Raw genomic sequence first — 21,125 nt, 5'->3', positions numbered from 1 at the left:
TCAAATTTTTCTTACCAGATGATCCCACTGATTTGATTTTATGAAACATCCTTAACCATTTTTTCTATACACTATAGCAGCCTCCTGAATAACGTGCAGGGGTCAAAACCCTACCTAGACATTTTTGCATTTTTATTGTGTGATTTTATGAAGTGCCTTAAACAATATCGCGTACACCATTTATTATGAAATAATAGAATTTATACTTTAAATTAAAAATAAAAATTGCTGTGGTTTCCTTCGGACTGCAAAACTATGAGTGCTCATCGGAAGAACATCCAAACTTTGAAGGCAATTATATCAAAGCTTGTTTTGAAAACAGTCTAAATTTCGAACAGGTCCTAAAATCACTCATGGTACAGTACTGAACTTGACTTATGTCTTCTTCTGAAGATATAAATATGTAACATACAGGAAATTAATGTTTTTTATTTTTTCTCTCTTCAAGAGCTGAAGATGGAGCTTGTTATGTGCTAAGAAGAATTTTGAACCAAAGTCTGCATGGAGCCCAAGTTTACAGTAGGAGGAGCACTTACCGTGGACCCTATATGGAGAGCTTGCAGGGGGAGCTTGTAGCCAACGATGGGAAGAAGCTCCTTGTATCATATTGTACTGTGCCTACGCAGGGTTTGTAACAGAAGGAGCTGACAGTCCCTACAGTCCACTATTTAACACATTGTCAAGGAGAGCACTAATGGTATACAGGTATAATATAATACAGTACAGTACATTACAGAGGGAGGCACTACCTTGCAAAATCACCTTGTAGGACATAGTTTACATTGAGTTTGTTTTGAAATGAAAACTGTCCATAAGTAAGTTCACTGTTTACTGTTTCAAACTAGAAAGAAATCATGGTAATATTTCAAGAGCAGATGCATGTGGGACTAGTAAAAAATTATAAATAATTGAATGTTTCTATTGGGATCAAATATCACTATCAGTACCTAAATTTAAAAAAATTGCATTGTATTTTAGGCCATACATGAAAAGAAAAAAAAACTTCATCTGGCAAATTGAGATATATTTCTTCTCAGTATGATTAAAACCTTCATGTTTGGTAAACTATATGGACCTAATGATAGTTATTCAAATTGCATGTCAAAAATCAAATTGTAATTTTTTTATTATGGTTTTAACTTTAATAGCAAAATGTATTCAACTCATATTTCATATTGGTGCTGGGATTCACATATCTGAAACTTTTGTAGAAATATTTTATTCTATTTATGAAAAGTCACAAAAAAATTTTCACGGCAATTAATATTTTTGTGTTTTACAACACACGTTATGTACCTCAAAAAATGACTGTAAGATAACAAAAGCCCAACATACCCAAAGGATGCACTTGAAATTGATATCGCATGTATGTCTTCTAAATATTAGGTGGGGACATTAATCTGTTGAATTTAAATCAGTCCATTTGTATATGTACTAACATAATTAGGGTTTGTAGTACCCTTGAATGTACAAGAACCAATATATAGTGTATGCCTATTATCCAAAGTATTTAAGTACAATAAATCATGTACAGTCCAAGGGGGTGGGTTAGATTAAAAACATATAATGGATTAGGAACTGGGGTAGCTAGTTTTGAAAATATGATTCAAGGAGTTACTTTAGTTTCATCTATATGACCCTTTGGAAAGCAACTGAAAATTCTGTGTTCATGTTAGTGCCCAAGTTGACTATGATTATCTAAGTATTTTATATTTATTTTTACCAAAAATTTTGTTGATTATTTTCTTTAAATTCTAGGCATTGATAGTTCTGGAAGTAATGAAATTAAACAAAGTATGAAGTGATGTGCTTGATTTTTTTTCTGATAATAATGGAGTTTGACTTAATGTAAGTCACAAAAAATGAGAGTTTGTGCATCTGTCTATTCTGCAAAAAGGCTCAAAAGTTCTTACATTTTAAATTAGCCCATATTTGGTTTTTGTTTTCAAAGATGGACTGTATTAAAGGGAAAGTTCACACTGACAAAAAGTTTATTGTAAAAATAGCAGGAAAAATAATAAAAAATATTGCCAAAGGTTTGAGAAAAATTCATCATGTACTTAAAATGTTATTAGAATTTCAATTATTTGATTTGTGACGTCATATGCGAGCAGAATTCCTACACTAGCGAATGGTAAAAAATCAATGAAATGTCATTTTCTCAAAAAATTGAAAATGGTTTTCACTGTACCTTTTGTATATCAATAGACAAATCATTTCACACCCGATCATGAATAGAAAACAAAATTAAGTCATCAGGAACCATATAAAATTTGAAATTCATGCATTTTATATTGCATAACACAAGGGGCAGCTGCTCGTTTATGACGTCACAAATCCAAAACTTTGAACTCTAATAACTTTCTTACTCTTTAACAGATTTTCCTCAAACCTTCACCAATATTTTTTACTATTTTTTCTGCTATTTTTACAACAAAGTTTTCTTCAGGGTGAACTTCCCCTTTAAAAAATAAATAACACCAAGTTTGGTATTGCAGCAGATGAATATGTGTGTTGTTGATGTGTATAATTACAAAGGTTCACAGTATGAGTCACTTTACTTGGTCTTCTTTTTTTCTTGTGCTTGTGGCATTGTGTTGTTCAGGCCTATTTTGTATTGTGCTATATCAGTCAATGTTGTGACATATTGAGGTTATTTATCCTAGCCAACCACACTGTGCCTAATAATTTTTATTTTCTAATACTAGCAGAATCCGTCTTATAATTTGTTAAGTGATTCTTAGTATTTGTAATCGTGTTTTGAAAAAGGAAATTAAAATTCAGCATAGTATACATTTATTGTGCAATATATAGTTAGTCCAGGTAATTTTTCTCCTTTCTATAGCTCATTATGATTTTTAACTTTATATTTATAGAATATTTAAAATGAAGATTATTATCAAAAGTATGAAGACTGTTGAATTTAAAATGATTTATGAATGATGAAATGTTGAACTCCAGTGTATGGATGACTAAATATTGGGTTAAACTGTGAGGCTAACTTTACATGTATATGGGTATGTATGGGTTGATGACATGATAACAATAATGATATAGAACTAATTAGAATCTTGTATTCAGTGACTGATCCATTTTGTGTTGATAATCATTTTTGTCCCCCCCCCCCCCCCCCCGATGTTTATGGATTACTTTGAAGATTTACACTGTGAACATGCTTTTTGAAAATGTTTAAAACTTATGCAACATGTCTAATATTGAAAAGACAACTGCAACAGGTTGTTCAATTCATGTTAGGAATTGTTAGTGTGTTTTCTCTGTCAGTCTTTGGAATGGAACAGGAATGATTCTTTAAAGAAGTTTCAACTTCACATTATGCAAAGAACATTTCAGTCATTTTTTAAACTTAAAGTTCGTAGAAAGGGGCATTATAGTATCACACTTTGAAGGGGGCAATATCTTTGTCTAAACGTATATTGACATTATTCAACCATTAGGCCTACTTGACGCCTATTCATTTAGTGTACCTTTTATGAATCTGTAGATTTATAATGTTAAGTCATGTCTATTATATTGTCAATATAGTTTGTGCTGCAAGAAATATTTATACTCTTTATAAATGTTTTGCTTAGAAGATGTGAATATTTATACTAGACTTCATACAATAATATACAATTCTAAATCAGAACAGGTTTCTTCATAATATTTTATATTAAACATAAAAGACAGTAGTTGCAGCATACAATTATTTCATGAGAAAGTCTTTTAAATCAAGGCTAATTGTCAAAATATTATCATACATCTCGATCTGGTACATAATGTCAACTGACTTTTGTTTAATCATGAAATCTTAGCTTCAAATCAATAATTCTGATGATCACTAAAGCCCCTTTTACACCTTCACGGAAGCAACACGGATCATCCCGGATTGTCAATCCGGGGTCATCCGTGTACAGTCCGGGACTACCGTGTACACTCCGGCTACTCATCCGGCGCCATCCTTGATGTACCGGCATGTCCGGGAGAAAAATTGAACATGTTCAATTTTTCATCCCGGGAGTACACGGACTGATAATCATCCGTGTTCATCCTTGTAACCTCCTTGTACATCCGTGTAGCTACCGAATGCATCCGGGAGGCTCCTTGTAAGAACCGGGTGATCCTTGTTGATACCGGCTTTATCCGAGGTCAAATGTTTGTATTGTTTGCGTACATGAACAATAGTCCGTATTCATAACCAAGCACGAGCATGCTCCAGATGCTGCAAAAAGGGATGAAACTTCATTCTAGCCAGTACAGAATGTGAGCAACCGTGAAGGTCCGTGTAAAGAACCAGTAACATCCGTGATCATCCGGGAATTCCGTGTTGGCTCCGGGAGCATATCAAACAGGATCCCTATTGCTACCTTGCCTATCCTTGTAGACTCCGTACTTTTCCGTACATATCCGTGTTAATAACCAGTTAACTCCGTACTCACTCCGGGAATGCTAGGAAAATACAAATTTGGCACCCCGGATCATCACGGACTGAGATCCGTGATGATCCATGTTGCATCCGTGAAGGTGTAAAAGGGGCTTTACACAGAAAATCATATGTGGGAAAGTGTATTAATATTGCTTCGAAAAATACTCGACATTTGATTGAATTCAATGCTTATTTTGCTAATTTTTCAGCATTTAACATTTTCTTCCAGAGCTATTTGGCACATATTTTTTTAGTTAAACATGCAAACACTTTGATGGTAATTTCATGGGATTCTGTTCGAACTCATTTATCACAACAGGTATTTATCTTTAAGAGATCAAAGTTCTCAATCATATTTTTATTACAATAGTCACTATCTGTATTCAGCTTATTAAAAAAGTGACATCCAATAATTGTTTTTATCATTCCACTAACTTGATTCTTGGAAATCAATTTACTTTGATGGTCACAGTCACATAGAATACAGATGTGTACACTTAATAACTAGTTGGTTCTTGTACTTGGAGACTAAAAAAAATGATTTGTTAGCTTTTACTAATAGGTTTAGATTAACAACTGAAATAATGGAGAAATATAGAGTTATGAAGGGGATAAAGTTTTATACTTCTTTGAGAGCTGTAAGGTTTAATTATTAGTCCAATAGTTTTCAAACGACTCATTATGAATGGGATCTCAGTGATATGTAATCATTGCCTATATAATGTATCAATTTGCTTTGTTTTGATTTACTGATTTTTACATTTTGTCATGCTGAAGTGATTTTTTATGAAAGCTTTTATGTTGGATTTCTGAATCATTTTTAAATGCACTGGATATATGGAGAATTGCTGAGGTTGGCAATTTTGTCATGGTATATTTGCTGTTCACAATTTATTATGAATAAACAGCTTTCATTATTATCAATATACATATATTTTGATAGAATTTCCTTCATTTAAGTCATAGTTGTCCCCAGCTTAGATGAAATTATTTATTTTCAATGAAACATCAGTTGCTTCACTTCTTTGTAATATGAATAATGATGATGGTGATGATGATGATGATGATGGTGGTGGTGGTGGTGACGGTGATGGTGACAGTCTTTTTTTCTAAGGTTCCAGTTCCTGGATAACCTTTGATGAAGTAAACACAATATTATGCAATTATCGGACAGAAGTCTGTAGTAAATCTCACATTGAAAACCTTCGTAAATAGCGCCACCTACTAGAAATGGGAAGAAATTCCAGACGTGCAAAAATAATCTTGTTCACTCAATATCGGGCGAGACCCACCACTGTGATATACAAGGTTTTATCTCCCACCTCTTAATATACATGATCCTCTTTCATTATTTTCTAGTATTCTGTCATCTTCCCCTTTTGATTTATTTCATTCACTTTGACTGGTTAAATCATCTTATCTTTCCTCCTATCTTCATTCTAGTTTCATTTTTTCCTCTAAGGCCCGACGTGTCCTTTCCTATCCCTTTTCTTCAAACTTCCATTCTTCTTTGACAGTTTTTTTTTCTGTTTTGCAGCTTGGCCTTTTTCCTTTTCTTTACTTTCCATTTTAGCATTTCCCTTAGCCTTTTCACTCTTTCCACTTTATCTTCATTTCTTTTTGCCGCTTTTCTTTCCCTTTCCTCTTCCATTTTGCCACCCTTTAATTTATTTCCCCTTTTTCCCTCATTATTTCTTGATATTTTGTTCTTTCTCTTATTATTTTTTTCTTCTTTCCGTCCCTTTTCTTCCGTTTTCAACTTCTTTCCTTTCTGTTCTTTTCTCCATTTTCTTTCTTCCCTTTCCGTCTCTCACCCCTCCCTTTTTTTAAAAACAATTTCCTGGTAAAATCCCCCAGGGGAGCAAACATAGCTCAGCTCCTTTTGTGACGTCAGCGTTAAAAATCAATGTCCACCCCAACAAAATGTTGATTTGAACAAAAAGAGAAAATTCCAAAAAGCATAACACTGAAAATTTCATTGAAAACGGATGTAAAATAGGAAAGTTATGTAATTTTAAGTTCACAAGACAATGCACATCCAGGTTGGTATGCAAATGAGGGGAATGATGACGTCACTCACTCGTTACTTCTTTTGTATTTTATTATATAAAATATAGCATATTCTAATTTTCTCCTCATTTGAAGGTAAAGCAAATTTTCTTCCATCATGAACATGGGGACTTGCAATTGTTTTAACATGCTAACATTCAGTCAAGCTGGTCCTTGTCAAATCTGAAAAGAAATGAAATGTAAAGATTAAACAATAAAAACGAAAGAAATAGTCCAGGAGAGGCCCCATAGAAACTTGACCAAACCTTGTTTTTTTATATATACAATATTTTTTGATGGTTTCTTGTCAATTCGAGGGTGCTGATTACGAATCTGGATGATGCCACTCGTGTAACCTTGAGCATTTTCCGCAAATTGGCAAAATCCAATATGGCCGCCAAAATGTGCAAATTACCCATGAAAATCCTAAAATTGTCCGCACATTGGCTATGAAATGCAAGAAATCGTGTGGCAGGAGTGAAATACTCTCTGAAAAAATAATTTTTGACAAAATATTTATTTTCCTGATATTGAAAATGGCCGCCATAGGCCATTGTATACTCTATTATGTACAATATGAATAGGGAAAACTCATTTTCACAAAACTTAGCACTTAAGTGCAAAAAAATCGCGATGTATGAACGAAATAATATGTGCAAATCATCATTACTAACGAGATATATCATTTATTATGTCATATATGGGGATATTGCTGTATTTTGATATCTAAAATAGCCACCACTGGCCCAAAGGGTATGTACAATGGCAATGGCCGGGACCAAAAAATGACAAGAGTGAGCACTAAAATGCATATTATTAAGATAAACGAGTGGAATGCTAAGTTAAAACATCATTGCCATTAATATGCCATTCATGTGATAAATGCTGTATTTTCACATTCAAAATGGCCGCAAGCCATATGCCCTATTTATCATGTACAATGCGAATGGACAAACTAATTTTCACAAGAGTGAGAATCCTAAAATGCATAAAACTGTGATATTCGAGTTAAAAATATTGTCTTAAACATGATTTCTAACTAAATACATCACATATTGGTCGTGGAGGTAATAAATGCTGTACTTTGAAATCCAAAATGGCTGCCATAGGTCCTAAAACTATTGTGTACATTGTAACATGGGACATATAACTTTGACAGAATTTGGCTTTGCTTGACTCTAAATATTGCATATAATTGTGAATTGTGAAAGGGTGAAATCTAAAACCATGGTTTCTACCGAAATATATCATATCATGTGTAATTAAGTTGATAAATGCTGCATTTAAATTGAAAATGGCCACCATAGGCCCTTATCGTATAATATACAATTTGAGTGGAGATAAACAATGTTCACAAAATGAGCATATAAGGCAGGCATTTTGAATGTTGAAATACAGTTTTTATCACCTGAATTACTTAAGATATGATGTATTTTGTTATAAATCATGTTTTCAGACAATATTTCACTCATACACCACCATTTGGCCAAGCAAAGCCAACTTCTGTTGAAATAATTTGTTCCCATTCACATTGTGCATAATACCATAATGGCCTGTAGCGGCCATTTTGACTTTCCAATAACAGTATTTATCGCCTAACTGGCAGAATAAATGATATATCTTAATAGAAATTATGCTTTCAGACAATATTTTACTCATTGATCACTATTACGTGCATTTATGGTGATCACTCCTGTGAATATTGGTTACCCACTTTGCATTGTACATGATACTGTTAATGTCTATGGCGGCCATTTTGAAAGTCAAAATACAGTATTTAACACAAACTTGAAACCTGAATTATATATTTCGTTAGAATATATGTTTTTAGACTGTATCCCATTAATTTATCACATATATATGCATTTTAGTGCTCTCTCTTGTGATTTCTTTGCTCCTCTTTCTCATTGTGCATAATACTTTTTAGGGCCTTTGGCAGCCATTTTGAATATCAAAATAAAACATTCATCACATACATGGCATATTAATAATTCATTTCGTTAACAATTATGTTTTTAGTCAGTATTCCACTCGTTTAATCTTAATAATATGCATTTTAGTGATCACTCTTGTGATTTTTTTTGGCCCCCATTGCCATTGTACGCAATACTGTTTGGGCCAGTGGAGGCTATTTTAGATATAAAAATACAGAAATGTTACCATATATGACATAATAAATGATATATCTCGTTAGTATTGATGATTTGCATATATTACTTCGTTCATGCATCGCGATTTTTTGCACTTTAGTGCTAATTTTTGTGAAAATTAGTTTTCCCTATTCATAATGTACATAATAGAGTATACAAGGGCCTTTGGCGGCCATTTTGAATATCAGGGAAATAAATATTTTGTCAAAAGTTATTTTTTCAGAGAGTATTTCACTCCTGCCACACAATTTCATGCTTTTCATAGCCAATGTGTGAACAATATTAGGATTATCATGGGTAATTTGCATATTTTGGCGGCCATATTGGATTTTGCCAATTTGCGGAAAATGCTCAAGGTTACACGAGTGGCATCATTCAGATTCGGAATCAGCACCCTCGAATTGACAAGAAACCATCAAAAAATATTGTATATATAAAAAAACAAGGTTATGCCTCTTCTATCCTGGACTAAAATAGTGAGTGAGGGACATCATCGACTCTCATTTGCATGTTGCTGAGTGGTACATTTAACTGTTATGTGAAAAATAAGCTAAAATTTTCAGCGTTATTCTTGTTTGATTTTCTCTTTTGATTCAAATCAACATTTTCTGGGGTGGAATATTAAAAAAAATCAACTTGCGCCCTCATCAATGGGTGGTTTGATACACGCCAAGATAATGATAATAAAACGTACTTCAATAGAATGTCCCACTTTCGAATCTATATTATTTTATCATAAGGTCTGAAGATTTCAAATCAAAAGTCTGAAAATTTACTCTTTAACTATCTATAAGATATGCAGAATAAGGAAGTCTCATGTAACACAGGTGCTTTACTACGAAAATTCTGAGCGTTCTTTCTATTTCTATGAATAAGATTTCCAACATCTGGAATGTTGGAGGAAGTTATGTCTGATATCATACTACCGAAACTGACAAGTTCATTCCTTTGTTTTCTGTATTAATAGAAATTATAATAATCCAGGTGATATCAGTGAACGAATAAGATCGGGGGGGGGGGTACTCATGAAATAAGGCATACGGGGATATGCCGCTGGAATGGGTCACTTTTGGGAAGAAATCCCTAAACATGGGGTAGGCCTATATGAGTTTATGCTGGAAAATCCCTTAACATGGCCCAAATTTTTAGATACTGGCCTTAAGCTTGGGTCCATGACCCAAATTCTTAGATGCTGGCCTTAAACATGGGTCCATATTTGGGGAGATAAATCCTTAAAAATAGGCCTTTTTAGCCAAAATGACCCGTAATTATGGGTATGGGCTGGGTATGGGTTTTGAACCTTCAGCCGCACACCCCCGTCCAAAGCGAAGAACAGGGACCTATTCATTGCGAGGTGCTTTCTAGCGTAGAGGATGCTGTATAGATTCAGCGAGAATAAAGCAATGAGACTCAGCCAGGGTTCAGTATTATGATGATATACAGCATATTCTTTAAGACGTCTGTTTATAGATTTTCATAAGGCGGCTGCCGATTCTTATTGACTTCAACGACTTAAATTACGACCTAAATTAGCCTTACTTAACTGTTGTAGTAACCTTGTTCTGTGTATACATATTCCGCAAATATATGGCCACTTGTTTCTTTTCTACTTCAGATACCTGAAGAAGGCCCAATTATGGACGAAAGCTAATACTTGATGAACAGAAACCCCGGCTATAACGTCTCATTGTTTGTTTTATGTTTTATCTAGTTGTATCTACATACATCATCCTCTCAAATATATATATACATACATATATATATATATCCTCCTCTTATAAATTAAATGTCCCGCATAAATTATGTGAGCGAATAGGAGCAAGTGCGTAAAATTTTATGCTGAACTATCTTGATCATCATTGAGGAACTAGGTGCACTAAACCGGGCCCCACTAAACCATGGCCTTTATTTTGGCAGGCGCTCTTGGGTAATGGAGGATAAAAATCATTCCTTTTGTCTCCCCGAAATTCCCCCCTTTCCTTTCTCTTCTTTATTTTTTTTCCAACCTTTAATCCTTTTCAGTTTGTCCTTTTTTCCATTTTATTATTTTCATCCTTTAATATTTTCTTTCCTTCGGTTTGAACTCAGTCAGGGGTACTCTGCCCCCGCCCCCTCCCGTGATGTAAGCTATAGTTGATATTGGTCCCTTTATTGCAAATACACTAACATGGCTTTTCTTGTACTGTCGATGTTTTCAGACTGTCAAACGCACTCTGAAAACCTTTTAACATGGCTTTCCATTACTCCCGTATCATCATCTACATATAACTTTAATCAATCTCGTGAGTAATATTTTGTGAGAGAAAAAGTATCGGCTTTCGTGACTTCAGACACGCTTTAGTAATTATTGAGATGGAGAAGCACCGCTCTAAACATGATGTAGCAGTAAACTCGACTACCTGTAATGGTATGGTAGAGCTCGTTAAAAACACCCAGCGCTTCCATTTCATTTTATCACAAAGGTACATAAATCCTCAATTTGATTTTCTTGCATGGACCTTTCGAAAACTGAGTTAGCATGTTTACTTGTCTCGCGCAGAATATTTCATTTCTTAAATTTATGATTATGGATGGGAACGAAAGAAGATGCTAAGAGCATAAAAAAGGTGAAGACAGCCGACTTGCCTTAAACATTTTATTGTATCTCCATGCAGCATCCATTTTAACTGTCTAAACTAAAAAAAAAAAAAATAGGTGTTCCAGTTGTTTATGTTGGAAATGAAGCAATGAGGTAAAAAAAAATAATAAATTCGATCTACCATGAAAATAGCAGATATTGCGCACATATCGAGAATACGGTGAATATTTTTATTATCATTACCTAACCTCCCCTCCCCCCCAAAAAAAAATGTATTCGACTGGAATTTGTGATATAATTCCAATATCAGGTTCTTTCCTTGACAAGATCTCGGTGCATATAGCACCTCTCTGCGACAATAATTAAAGTTGGATAATATAGTTTATCAATGTATTTTCACCAGCCCCGGGGCTGGTGAAAATAAATACCATCACACAAGAAAATTCAATAAATTATTTTTCAATAAATCAAATCTATATAGGACAAAGTTTGTGTTGCAGAAGACCAAAAGTGACAATTATTTGCCATGTAGGATGGATGCATTTTAACGCACATCTTTTTCTATACAGGTATAATGTCGAATGTCAACACATGACAATCATGACAATATTTAGTTTTTTGCAGATGTACACAACCGATTTTGAGATGGTGGCTGTGCTTTTGAAGTAGGAGTGCCGGAGGAAGTCATGTTTGTTTGTTGTTTTGTTTATGTCTCGCCTGCATTGCAGAGCGAGACTTATAGGCGCCACTTTTCCGACGGCGGCGGCATCGTCAACATTGAAATCTCAATTATATAACGACCTAGATCATGAAACTTGGACATAAGGGTAATTAAGTATTACTAAACATCCTCCCTGAGATTCAGGTTACATGATCAAGGTCAAAGGTCATATAGGGTCAATGAATTTAGACCATGTTGGGGAATCAATATCGAAATCTATACCAAGGTTAAGTTTTTGACATGTCATCATTACATATATGGACCTAGTTCATGAAACACAGACATAACTTATTGACATTATTGTTAATCAAGTGTGAATGATTGTTTTTACACGTCTTAGGTCACATGATCACGGTCAAAGGTCAGTTTGGGCCAATGGACAAAGTATTTTATTATCATAGGAATGTTTTCTTTTGTGAATGATTATTCAATAGCTGTTTTAAAAGTTAGCACTGACTGTTGTATCGATGATGGCGTATAATGCATGCGAGACTGTCAGAGGCGTTCCTCCCCCGCCCCCTTTCCCTTAGCGGGGGCTGAAGGTTTGCGAACGCGAATCATGAACGACCGTAATAAATATACTTTGCGTTTCTAAGCGCCCGGTCATGGGTTCCTGCATACATACCCGCACCGTGTATGCATTTTTCTCCATGGATTTGCACAAAAAATTGGAAGGTATAAAATTTGATGAATGAGAAAATGAAATCTGGTACGAGTATACAGTAATTGACTAAGAGAGGTTCAATTTGCCAGATATTATTCTGACTAAAATCATGATGATAAATAAAGCGATATCTTTTTCACCCAAAACCCCATGCATGCACCCTGCAACATAAACGGCTAGGCCTACAAATCAATGACTCCATAAAGTAAATAAATCTTAAAGTCAATATTTTTAAAGAATTCCTCCTATACCATTAGAGTGGTTAAGACCGGATTCGATTTGGCCTATCTCTATATTACCGGGCACGTCGGAACACTTTCAGTTTTGAGAGGTCAAAGTCTTGAAGGGAATAAATAAATTTGTTTGAAAGTGGCGAGTAAGCAAAGCGACCGAGTGGATGGAGAATGGGGAAGGGACCCCTTCCCCTCCGCGTCTTTTGTCAACGGGCAGGGGCGGCGTAAGGGGGGGGCAGGATCGGAACTTGCCCCCAAGAAATTTACCCGGAGGAAAAATGTCATTTTTTCAAAATGAAATTTGCCCTTTTTCATAATGGAATACACTTGTTGAAGCAAAACATAACACATGTTACGTTCATGGTTACAAACATACTATAGTTTTCAGGTTAAAATATACACACAAAAAAAATGACTCGGGTTCACACTCGCATTAATTATTGTTTAGTAAAGTACTCATTCTGTTCCTGGTTACAAAAAAAATGCTTAGAATGTCTAGTTTTCAGTTGGAATATCACAAATTTTCAGCTCGCGCTCGCATTATTCGATTGGTTAAATTATTTCTCCTCATAGATTAAAAAAAATGCAGTCCTTAACAGATTTTTTTCAAGCCAATATTTTAAAAATTTCAGATCACGCTTCGCGCTTGTCTTAATTGTTTAGTTAAATACGCACATTTTTCATGATTAAAAAAAATGCTCGGAATGTTTAATTTGTATTACATGAATTTTACCAAAAGTTTGAACTAGCGATTCGCACTAGCATCAATCCCCCATGATGCCAGTTGACCATGGATCCATGAGTTGACCAAAGAGCGATTTTCACAACTTCAGATTTTAAAATTGTTCCTAAATTTCTCGGCCGCTAATCTCTCTCGCGGAAAAAATAAAGCCTGAAGATTTGTTTTATTAATCAGAAATCACTTAAAAAGTCTTTGCCCAATGTAATTACCACAAAACTTCTTTACGCAGATGATAGTATAATATGAAAACATTCGTTTGCACCAAAATTCCCATTTTGACAGCCTGGGTCCCTTTTATTTTCTTTGCCCTACCCGCAAACCAAAACACTTTCCGCCGCCCCTGTCAACGGGGAGGGGCGTAAAAGTATTTTCATCCACTTTCTTTCCAATCGGCCAATATTTTTTTTTACTTCTTGTTTTATTTTCGATCTTGAGGGGGCAGCCCTAACTAAAGAGTAATATTTTAAAGGACAAGTCCACCCCAACTTAAAGTTGATTTGAATAGAAAGGGAAAAATCCAACAAGCATAACAAAATGTAAATCTAATCAGGGGCGGATCCAGTTTTTTATAAAGGGGGGGGGGGTTGGGGTGGTATGCGAGGGAGCGTAGCGACCGAGTCCAAGCGAGCGGAGCGATCTAGGGGGAGGGTGTCCCCCCTCCCACAGTAGGGAAAATTTTTGAAAATCTGTGTGTGAAAATGGCGTTTTCTTGCATCTAAAACACCACTATTTTTAGTATAGAGGTCGTTGCCAAATTAACCCCATGAAAATTTGTAATTTGCATTTTCCTGCAATGTAAGGCCAGTTAACAACACAGATACAAAGAATTGGGGACCTTGGAATAATAATAAATGAAATAAATACATAGAAATAGAATAAAATAAAATTACAAGTTTTTTCAAAAAGATAAGATTTAAAAAAATGGTCCCCAGATTTTTTTTTTGGGGGGGTTACCCCCCCCCCCCACCCCCCCCCTCTAGATCCGCTTCTGCTAATTAAAGTCGGATGTAAAATAAGAAAGTTATGACATTTTAAAGTTTCACTTAATTTCACAAAACATATTCTTGGACGGTGACATTACACCGTCACCATTTGTCATTATATTTTTTTTTCAAGATTGTCGTATAAAACAAAGTTTTATTCCTTCCTGAACATGTAGAATATAAATTTTAGAGTTTTAACGTTTTGTGGTTCAATCAAGAGGGTCATTATTATCAAATCTGTAAAAACTGAAATATTGCGTAATTCAAACAATAAACAAAAAAGAACAATGAGTAAGGGAAATCATTGGTTCTCTCATTTGCATATGACTGAGTAGTGCATAAATGGTTGAAGCTTTAAAATGCCTTAAAGGGATGGTCAGGGCTGGAAATATATCTAAATAAATAGAGTAAAATTCAAAAAAAATTATCGAAATCGGATAACAAGTAACAAAATTATTGAATTTTAAAGTTTATCAATATTTTGTGAAAACAGTTATTTGCACATCGTAATGAATATTCATTAGGTGGACTGATGATATCATATCCCCACTTTCCTTTTTCGTATGATATTACATTAAATCATAATTGTTTTATTGTTTTTTTTTATACCTGCATGTGTAAATGAAGTGTCTCAATTATGATGAAATAAGTTGCGGCAATAAATAATCAATGCACTTAATCAGTTGTCAATCCAATTGTTTTAGTTCTTGGTAGAAAAATTTTAATAAACCTAATTTCATATATAATGAAATACAAAAGAAAGTGGGGATACATCATCAGCCCACCTTATGAATATTCATGAAGACATGACTAGAACTGTTTCACCAGATTAATGCAAATCCTTAAAATTAAATTACTTCGTTTTTTGTTATCCGATTTTGAACAAATTTTCAGCACTTTGCTCTGTGCATTTTGCCCTATTTATTGAGATATAAATATTTCCAGGCTGGACAATCCCCTTAACTTTCTTATTTTACATCCGATTTTGATGAAATTTTCAGTGATGTGCTTGTTTAATTTTCTCTTTTGATTTAAATCATTTTTGGGTGGACTTGAGATTCAAGCACATCTTATGCTTATTCTTTTACAGACAAGATAAGCATCTCTTAATGCCTAAATAATTAATGCGAGTAGGTGAAGCGCGGGTTGGAATTTTTAATAAATTTACATGAAAAGGGATTTGTTGAGGACAGTTTGCAAAAATTCATGGAGAGGATTAAAATCTTACAATCAAGTAATGCGAGGGCGTGACGCAAACTACATTTATTTTCATATTCAGCAATGTTTATGTAATCATGAACAGGGTGCGTATCTTCCTAAATGAAAATAATAAAAACTCGAATCGCGAGCAGAAAAATTTGGGACTTATTAAATATCAAAATATTTTCAAGCCTATAATCTTGAACAAATTATCTTTCTCAACAGACATAATTGCGAGAACGAAGCGCGAACGAAATCATTATGACTGAATTTTTTTCCCTTTTTTCTAATTATTCTCCTCCCCTTATTTAATTCATTTTTCTTTCATCTCCTTTTTGTCCTCTCCTTCACTTTTTTGGGCGCCACTTGTAGGTGGGCGGTTGCTTCACCCCCCCCCTTTGATTCGCCTATATGACCCCCTCCCGCGATAAGGACTTTTGTAATTTATAGGGCAATTCCTTGGGAATTAAACAAAGTTGAAATTCACTGCCACGAACTATAATCGTAGATTATGAAGATTATTCATTTACCATCCATGCATTTACTAAGTACGCGAGCAATGAATAATAGGCCTATTCTTTTATTACAAGTAAACATAGAAAAATTAAGATGATAATACAATAATACATAATATTTATATAGCGCACTTTCCATCTTGATTAGATGCTCAAGGCGCTTTAGAGCAGAACAACAAAAACTATTTACATATACATGTAATACATGTCTGAACAATAAGTCAATGATGATGAAAGGGTTTACTAAAGGTATGTTTCACCTGGGCATGGGGCATAGTTGTCGACGGACTGGAGGCTAAACACTAAATTTACTTGTAATATTATGAACTTGCCCCGTCAGGAGCGATAATTTTAACTTTTTAATTTAAAGATGTACAATTTTAGACAAGAAAGTGCTTTCATTGTTTAATTTTCTTTAAAAAATGATTATTATCTTACTTTTTCTGGGCACATGTTGGGGGGGGGGCAAAAACTCGTTTTCCCCCCAACTTTATGGAGGAAGTGCCCTCTCTGCCCCCCCCCCCGCTTTCGACGCCTATAATGCCTGCTCCTTCATGACCTGGGTGACAAATGCCCTCCGATGCCCTCTTCATGGACGACTGGAATATTTTAGAAAGTGGGGGCTGAGCCGAAAGTATTGAAAAAAGAAGAAGTGTGTGTGGGGGGTGGGGGGCTCGGGCTTAAAGACCCTAGCGTCTGGTTCTGCGGCCCCTGCTACTCTCAAATGCCCCCTCCCCATTGTAGACCCCACACGAAGTGTTTACATTTCGTGGGAATGTGGAAGTACTTTCAGCTCTTTTATCTGAGCTGCCTACCAACACGGACCATGCTTCCAAGTACTAGTAAGCGCTCCTCATCATACCCATGCGTTTACCCATTGCCTTACAGGTGTACATTATACGCATTGGGGAGGTACAGGGAGAACGCCCTGGTACTATTGGGTTGCTATACCGTATGATGTATTGAGTTATGAGAACTGCGTGGAATCCGACCCGGGATCCGACCATTCTACGTCGTTATTTTCTCCAAAATTCGTATGGAATGGTTGTCACAAAAGTGTTATGAATTTCAGGTAAGCTGCTAAAATGTGAACTGTCAGTTATGTATTTGAATTAATGGTGTTCGTTTTGTTTAATCTGCGGGTAACGGTACGAACGAAGGAAGAAGTTGAAAGTTTTTTTTTAGAGGTAGAGAAGTGTTCAGTAGGTACCGGTACCTCCTCGTGCACCCCACAGGTAGCCCTGTGATTCGCTCTGCTTGCCGCTCGGTTAAAACAACACTACTTCATTCAAATTTCAGGCAGTGAAATGTCTAGGAGCGCAAAATCGGGCGACACAGTGAACACCCATTAAAAACTATGGGTACTAGTATTGAAAGATTATGGTAAAAACAATTAGATCTAGTTGCATACTGGTATTATAAATTAATTTAATTTTAACTTAAGCAAATTTAAATTTATGTGTAGCTTCACTAGTAGTAGGCCTATTATATTAGCAAAGACCAGCTATGCGTGAGATTTTTTGTGAATCTGAGTGAGATCACAGACATTGTGTACAATGTATATGGGGATAGGCTGTGATAGTTGCGTGAGACAGAGACTTGAGGGGATGAACAAGAGTCCAAAATGCTTGAGTCTCACGCATAATGCGTGAGACTTGGTAGTTCTGTATTAGACAGGAATAACCGTCGTTTCTGGGGATTTATTCAACAATTTCTGACATTTTACTATCATCCCCATTCACTGACGGTAGGGTGTTAGTGTGAGCTCGCATGTGTTATCATGCCCTCCCTATTGTCAATTGACTGTCCAGATTTCGATGTGCTTTTTTTACATCGAATTTACACTCCAAGGATTTATCAACTTCAAGAATAAGATATCAATTTATAATTTCTAATCAATGTAAAAAGTCAAAGATGTATATTAAAAGGTATGAAAATGGTACTTTACCAATGTTTTCTTGTGACTTGGATGCCAGAATCACTCCCAAAATAGCAGCCAAAACTACAAACGAACGGAGAGTGCATCAACAATTTACGAATGTGATATCGATATTGCTTTCGATATTAATTATGTGATCTGCTCCACATGCGAGCTAAACCGCTACGATCACAGGTAGCAGACAACATTCGATATATCGAGACATTAACGATAATGACGTCATTCAAGATGGCAACTTGCAAGAAAAACCGTCAGTTCAGGTGAAAATATCTGAGAAGAAAGGTTTCTGGATTATCTGAAGGATTTTTATCAATAACTCCGGTCCAAGGTACACAATTACTGATATTTTCCTGATAATAGAAACCATGAAACTGTAAATTTCGCTTAAAAAACAGTTTTAAATCGCGACCTATAAAACGTTAGTTCACTTATACGTTGGCTGTACGTACGGGCCTCCAAGCTCTTCAGTCTATGTATTGGTGAGTGGAGCCAACGTAGTAGGGGAACAACCAAAATACTGAAGCTTTTGGTCTAGTATTATATAGGCCCTATTTCATTGTATTTTGTTTGGTTTATTTACAATATTTATTAGTCTAATGCCAATTCGTCCAATTGCCAACTCATCTACTATCATTTGGTCTACCATCATTTCGTCCACCCACCACTTGGTCTACTTTCATTTAGTCTAATGCCATTCTGTCTAATAACCAGTTGGTCCAATAGCTATTTAGTCCATATAGTCTAACATTTGGTATAATAAAACTAAAGTGTTAATCATGCAAAACAGATGAAAAGAAAAAGAGTATTAGACCAACTGGTTATTAGACGAAATGGTAATAGATGAACTGGTGATAAGACAAAGTGATGATTGGACCAAAACCAAATGGTTGTTATTAGACGAAATGAAGGTAGCCCATATGAGTGAACGATTTGGCAATTTACCTTTTGTTCTGGGTTTGTTTGCTGTCTCTTTGTCTTCCTATGTGTGATGATGAGAGAAATATATTCCAGAACCATACCTGGAAACAGGATACATGTGATTGAGCTGTCCAGTTCAGGTTCTAAATGATTAGGCCCCTTATATTATACGAGTAGTGATGATTAAGGAAGGAGGTGTCTTTTTTTTTTGTATGTTTTGTGAACTCTCAATAAATCATGTTATACTGTTTTAATGTATGAACATTTGAGCATAATTGAACATTATTGTCAGAAGTGGATACATGTATATGTATAGAGCTTGGTCTGACTTGCAGATCCTAAAATCTGGTATTTTTTTCTTTCTTTTTGGAGGGGGCACTCAAGGGTTCATTACATACAGGGTGTACTTGCAGCACACAGAAAAATCAAGTCACCAGAAGTGGCATAGCAGCACGCGACACCGAATAGTTAGAAATCTACTGCCAAACGCGGTTCTTTGTGCAAGGTATATTAATACTAACCTCACACTAGTGTGAGTGTGGAGGGGGTGGATCTTTAATGAAGCAGTGCTCTCTTATCGTGTTGACTTACATTTATGAAATTCTGTTCTCTTTTGTTTTGTTGAATTACTCTTTAAGTATTGTAAATTATATTAATTTATTTGCCTTAAAATCAATAAAACTAACCAAATAAATGCAAAACTTTGATAGATATTGAGAGGAGTTAAAAGAATGAAGTTTCAACAAAAGCTGTTATGAATAAGAAAGTTATGAAAGTTTGAAAAGTCTCAAATGATAATTTTTACATGTATTGCATTCTAAAAATTGACAATCTTGTTTCAAAATGACAGCTAAGGAGTAGGCCCGGCCACCCTTGAATTTTAAATTTTGTACAGCTGCTTATGGGAGAAGGACACATCTCCCCCCCCCCTTTTGAAGTACTGACCAAAAATCTCACAATATCACAGCTTATGCCTATTCAGTTGACTTCACCTGGATTTAAAAAATGGGAAACATGATCATCTTGCTAGATGTGTTATCCTGCAACCATAGTGATCAAGCTGTCTTCAGAATCTGTTGATAGTTCCTTATGGTACAAATGTTAGTTTTTATGCTAGAAATGACAGATGAATTGCCTTGTCAATAAAAGACAGTAATGGGCATACAGTAGTTTACCTCGCTCTGAATTAAACAAGCTGGTTTGATACTTCTCAGACAATGCATTGGGCAGTGTGATAGTATGTTCTTTTTAATTCTTTTTATAATAAGCAGTCTATTAAGCATTTGAGAATTGAAGAGGCTATCTTTGCTCTGACAAGTGCCTAACTGAAGTGACCAACTACCATTAACACAAATACCATTCTACCTCCATGTACTCTCCATGCAAATACACTCCACTCTCAAGAATACTGTGTACATAATATTAGCTTTGATAAACAGTTATTTTTAGAGTTTTTCAAGGACATGATATGATAAACAGTACATCAATTTATGTAGAATTATCTTTCTTGAATTCTCTTGTTCAAAACATTGTTGTCCAATTTTTTTTAAAAACACAAACAAAATCAGTTACTGAATTTTAAAGGCTGTTTGATTTTCATTTTCAAGAGGGAAAAAAATTACTCCGTACATGGCTTACAACCTGACCTGAGGGCTGAGGGAATATTTACAAGTCGTTTGTATCGAAGTTTCATACTCAGAGCAGCTTTAGATATTGGTCAATAAAAATGATGAAAATGGACTGTTAATTGAGAAGTGCTCTTGTACGATTGTGTGAAGAGAAGGACATGCAAATATAATAAGCACATGTCTGTTAACAATGAGTATTCTTCAATTAGTAATGTATGAAGACCGTAAGGACATTGCCAGGGACCTCATAAGCATAATCTATTGGTAGGGAGCGTGCCTCTTTCTTTGGGCCATCTGTTTGCTGTAATCACGTAATGGTGCTCTTGTACCACTCTTTTCTTCCAATTGTGCAATGCTGAAAGGCGTTATTGATCACCATGCC

The 21,125-nt window shown here is 35.2% G+C and overlaps 1 protein-coding gene and 1 long non-coding RNA gene across 4 annotated transcripts in view; both read left to right on the top strand.

Annotated features, from left to right (window-relative positions):
• The window catches only part of LOC121410475 (protein bicaudal D homolog 1-like), a 40,343-nt gene extending 38,377 nt beyond the window's left edge, over positions 1–1,966 (top strand). For both annotated transcript variants that reach the window (XM_041602597.1, XM_041602596.1), the window contains one exon: positions 449–1,966. In XM_041602597.1, coding sequence (XP_041458531.1) covers positions 449–454 — 6 coding nt within the window. In that variant the 3' untranslated portion in view covers positions 455–1,966. The remainder of the gene's footprint in view (positions 1–448) is intronic.
• Positions 1,967–16,933: 14,967 nt separating this feature from the next.
• The window catches only part of LOC121410474, a 58,784-nt gene continuing 54,592 nt past the window's right edge, over positions 16,934–21,125 (top strand). The window contains exon 1 of one of the 2 annotated variants that reach the window (XR_005969340.1): positions 16,934–17,330. This is a non-coding gene — a long non-coding RNA (uncharacterized LOC121410474). The remainder of the gene's footprint in view (positions 17,331–21,125) is intronic. The other variant, XR_005969339.1, reaches the window with a different exon arrangement.

The sequence above is a fragment of the Lytechinus variegatus genome, chromosome 3 (assembly GCF_018143015.1).
Source record: "Lytechinus variegatus isolate NC3 chromosome 3, Lvar_3.0, whole genome shotgun sequence".
Classification (NCBI taxonomy): Eukaryota; Metazoa; Echinodermata; class Echinoidea; order Temnopleuroida; family Toxopneustidae; genus Lytechinus; species Lytechinus variegatus.
Note: the sequence above shows the minus strand (reverse complement) of the source record. Positions and strands in the feature narration are given on the sequence as shown.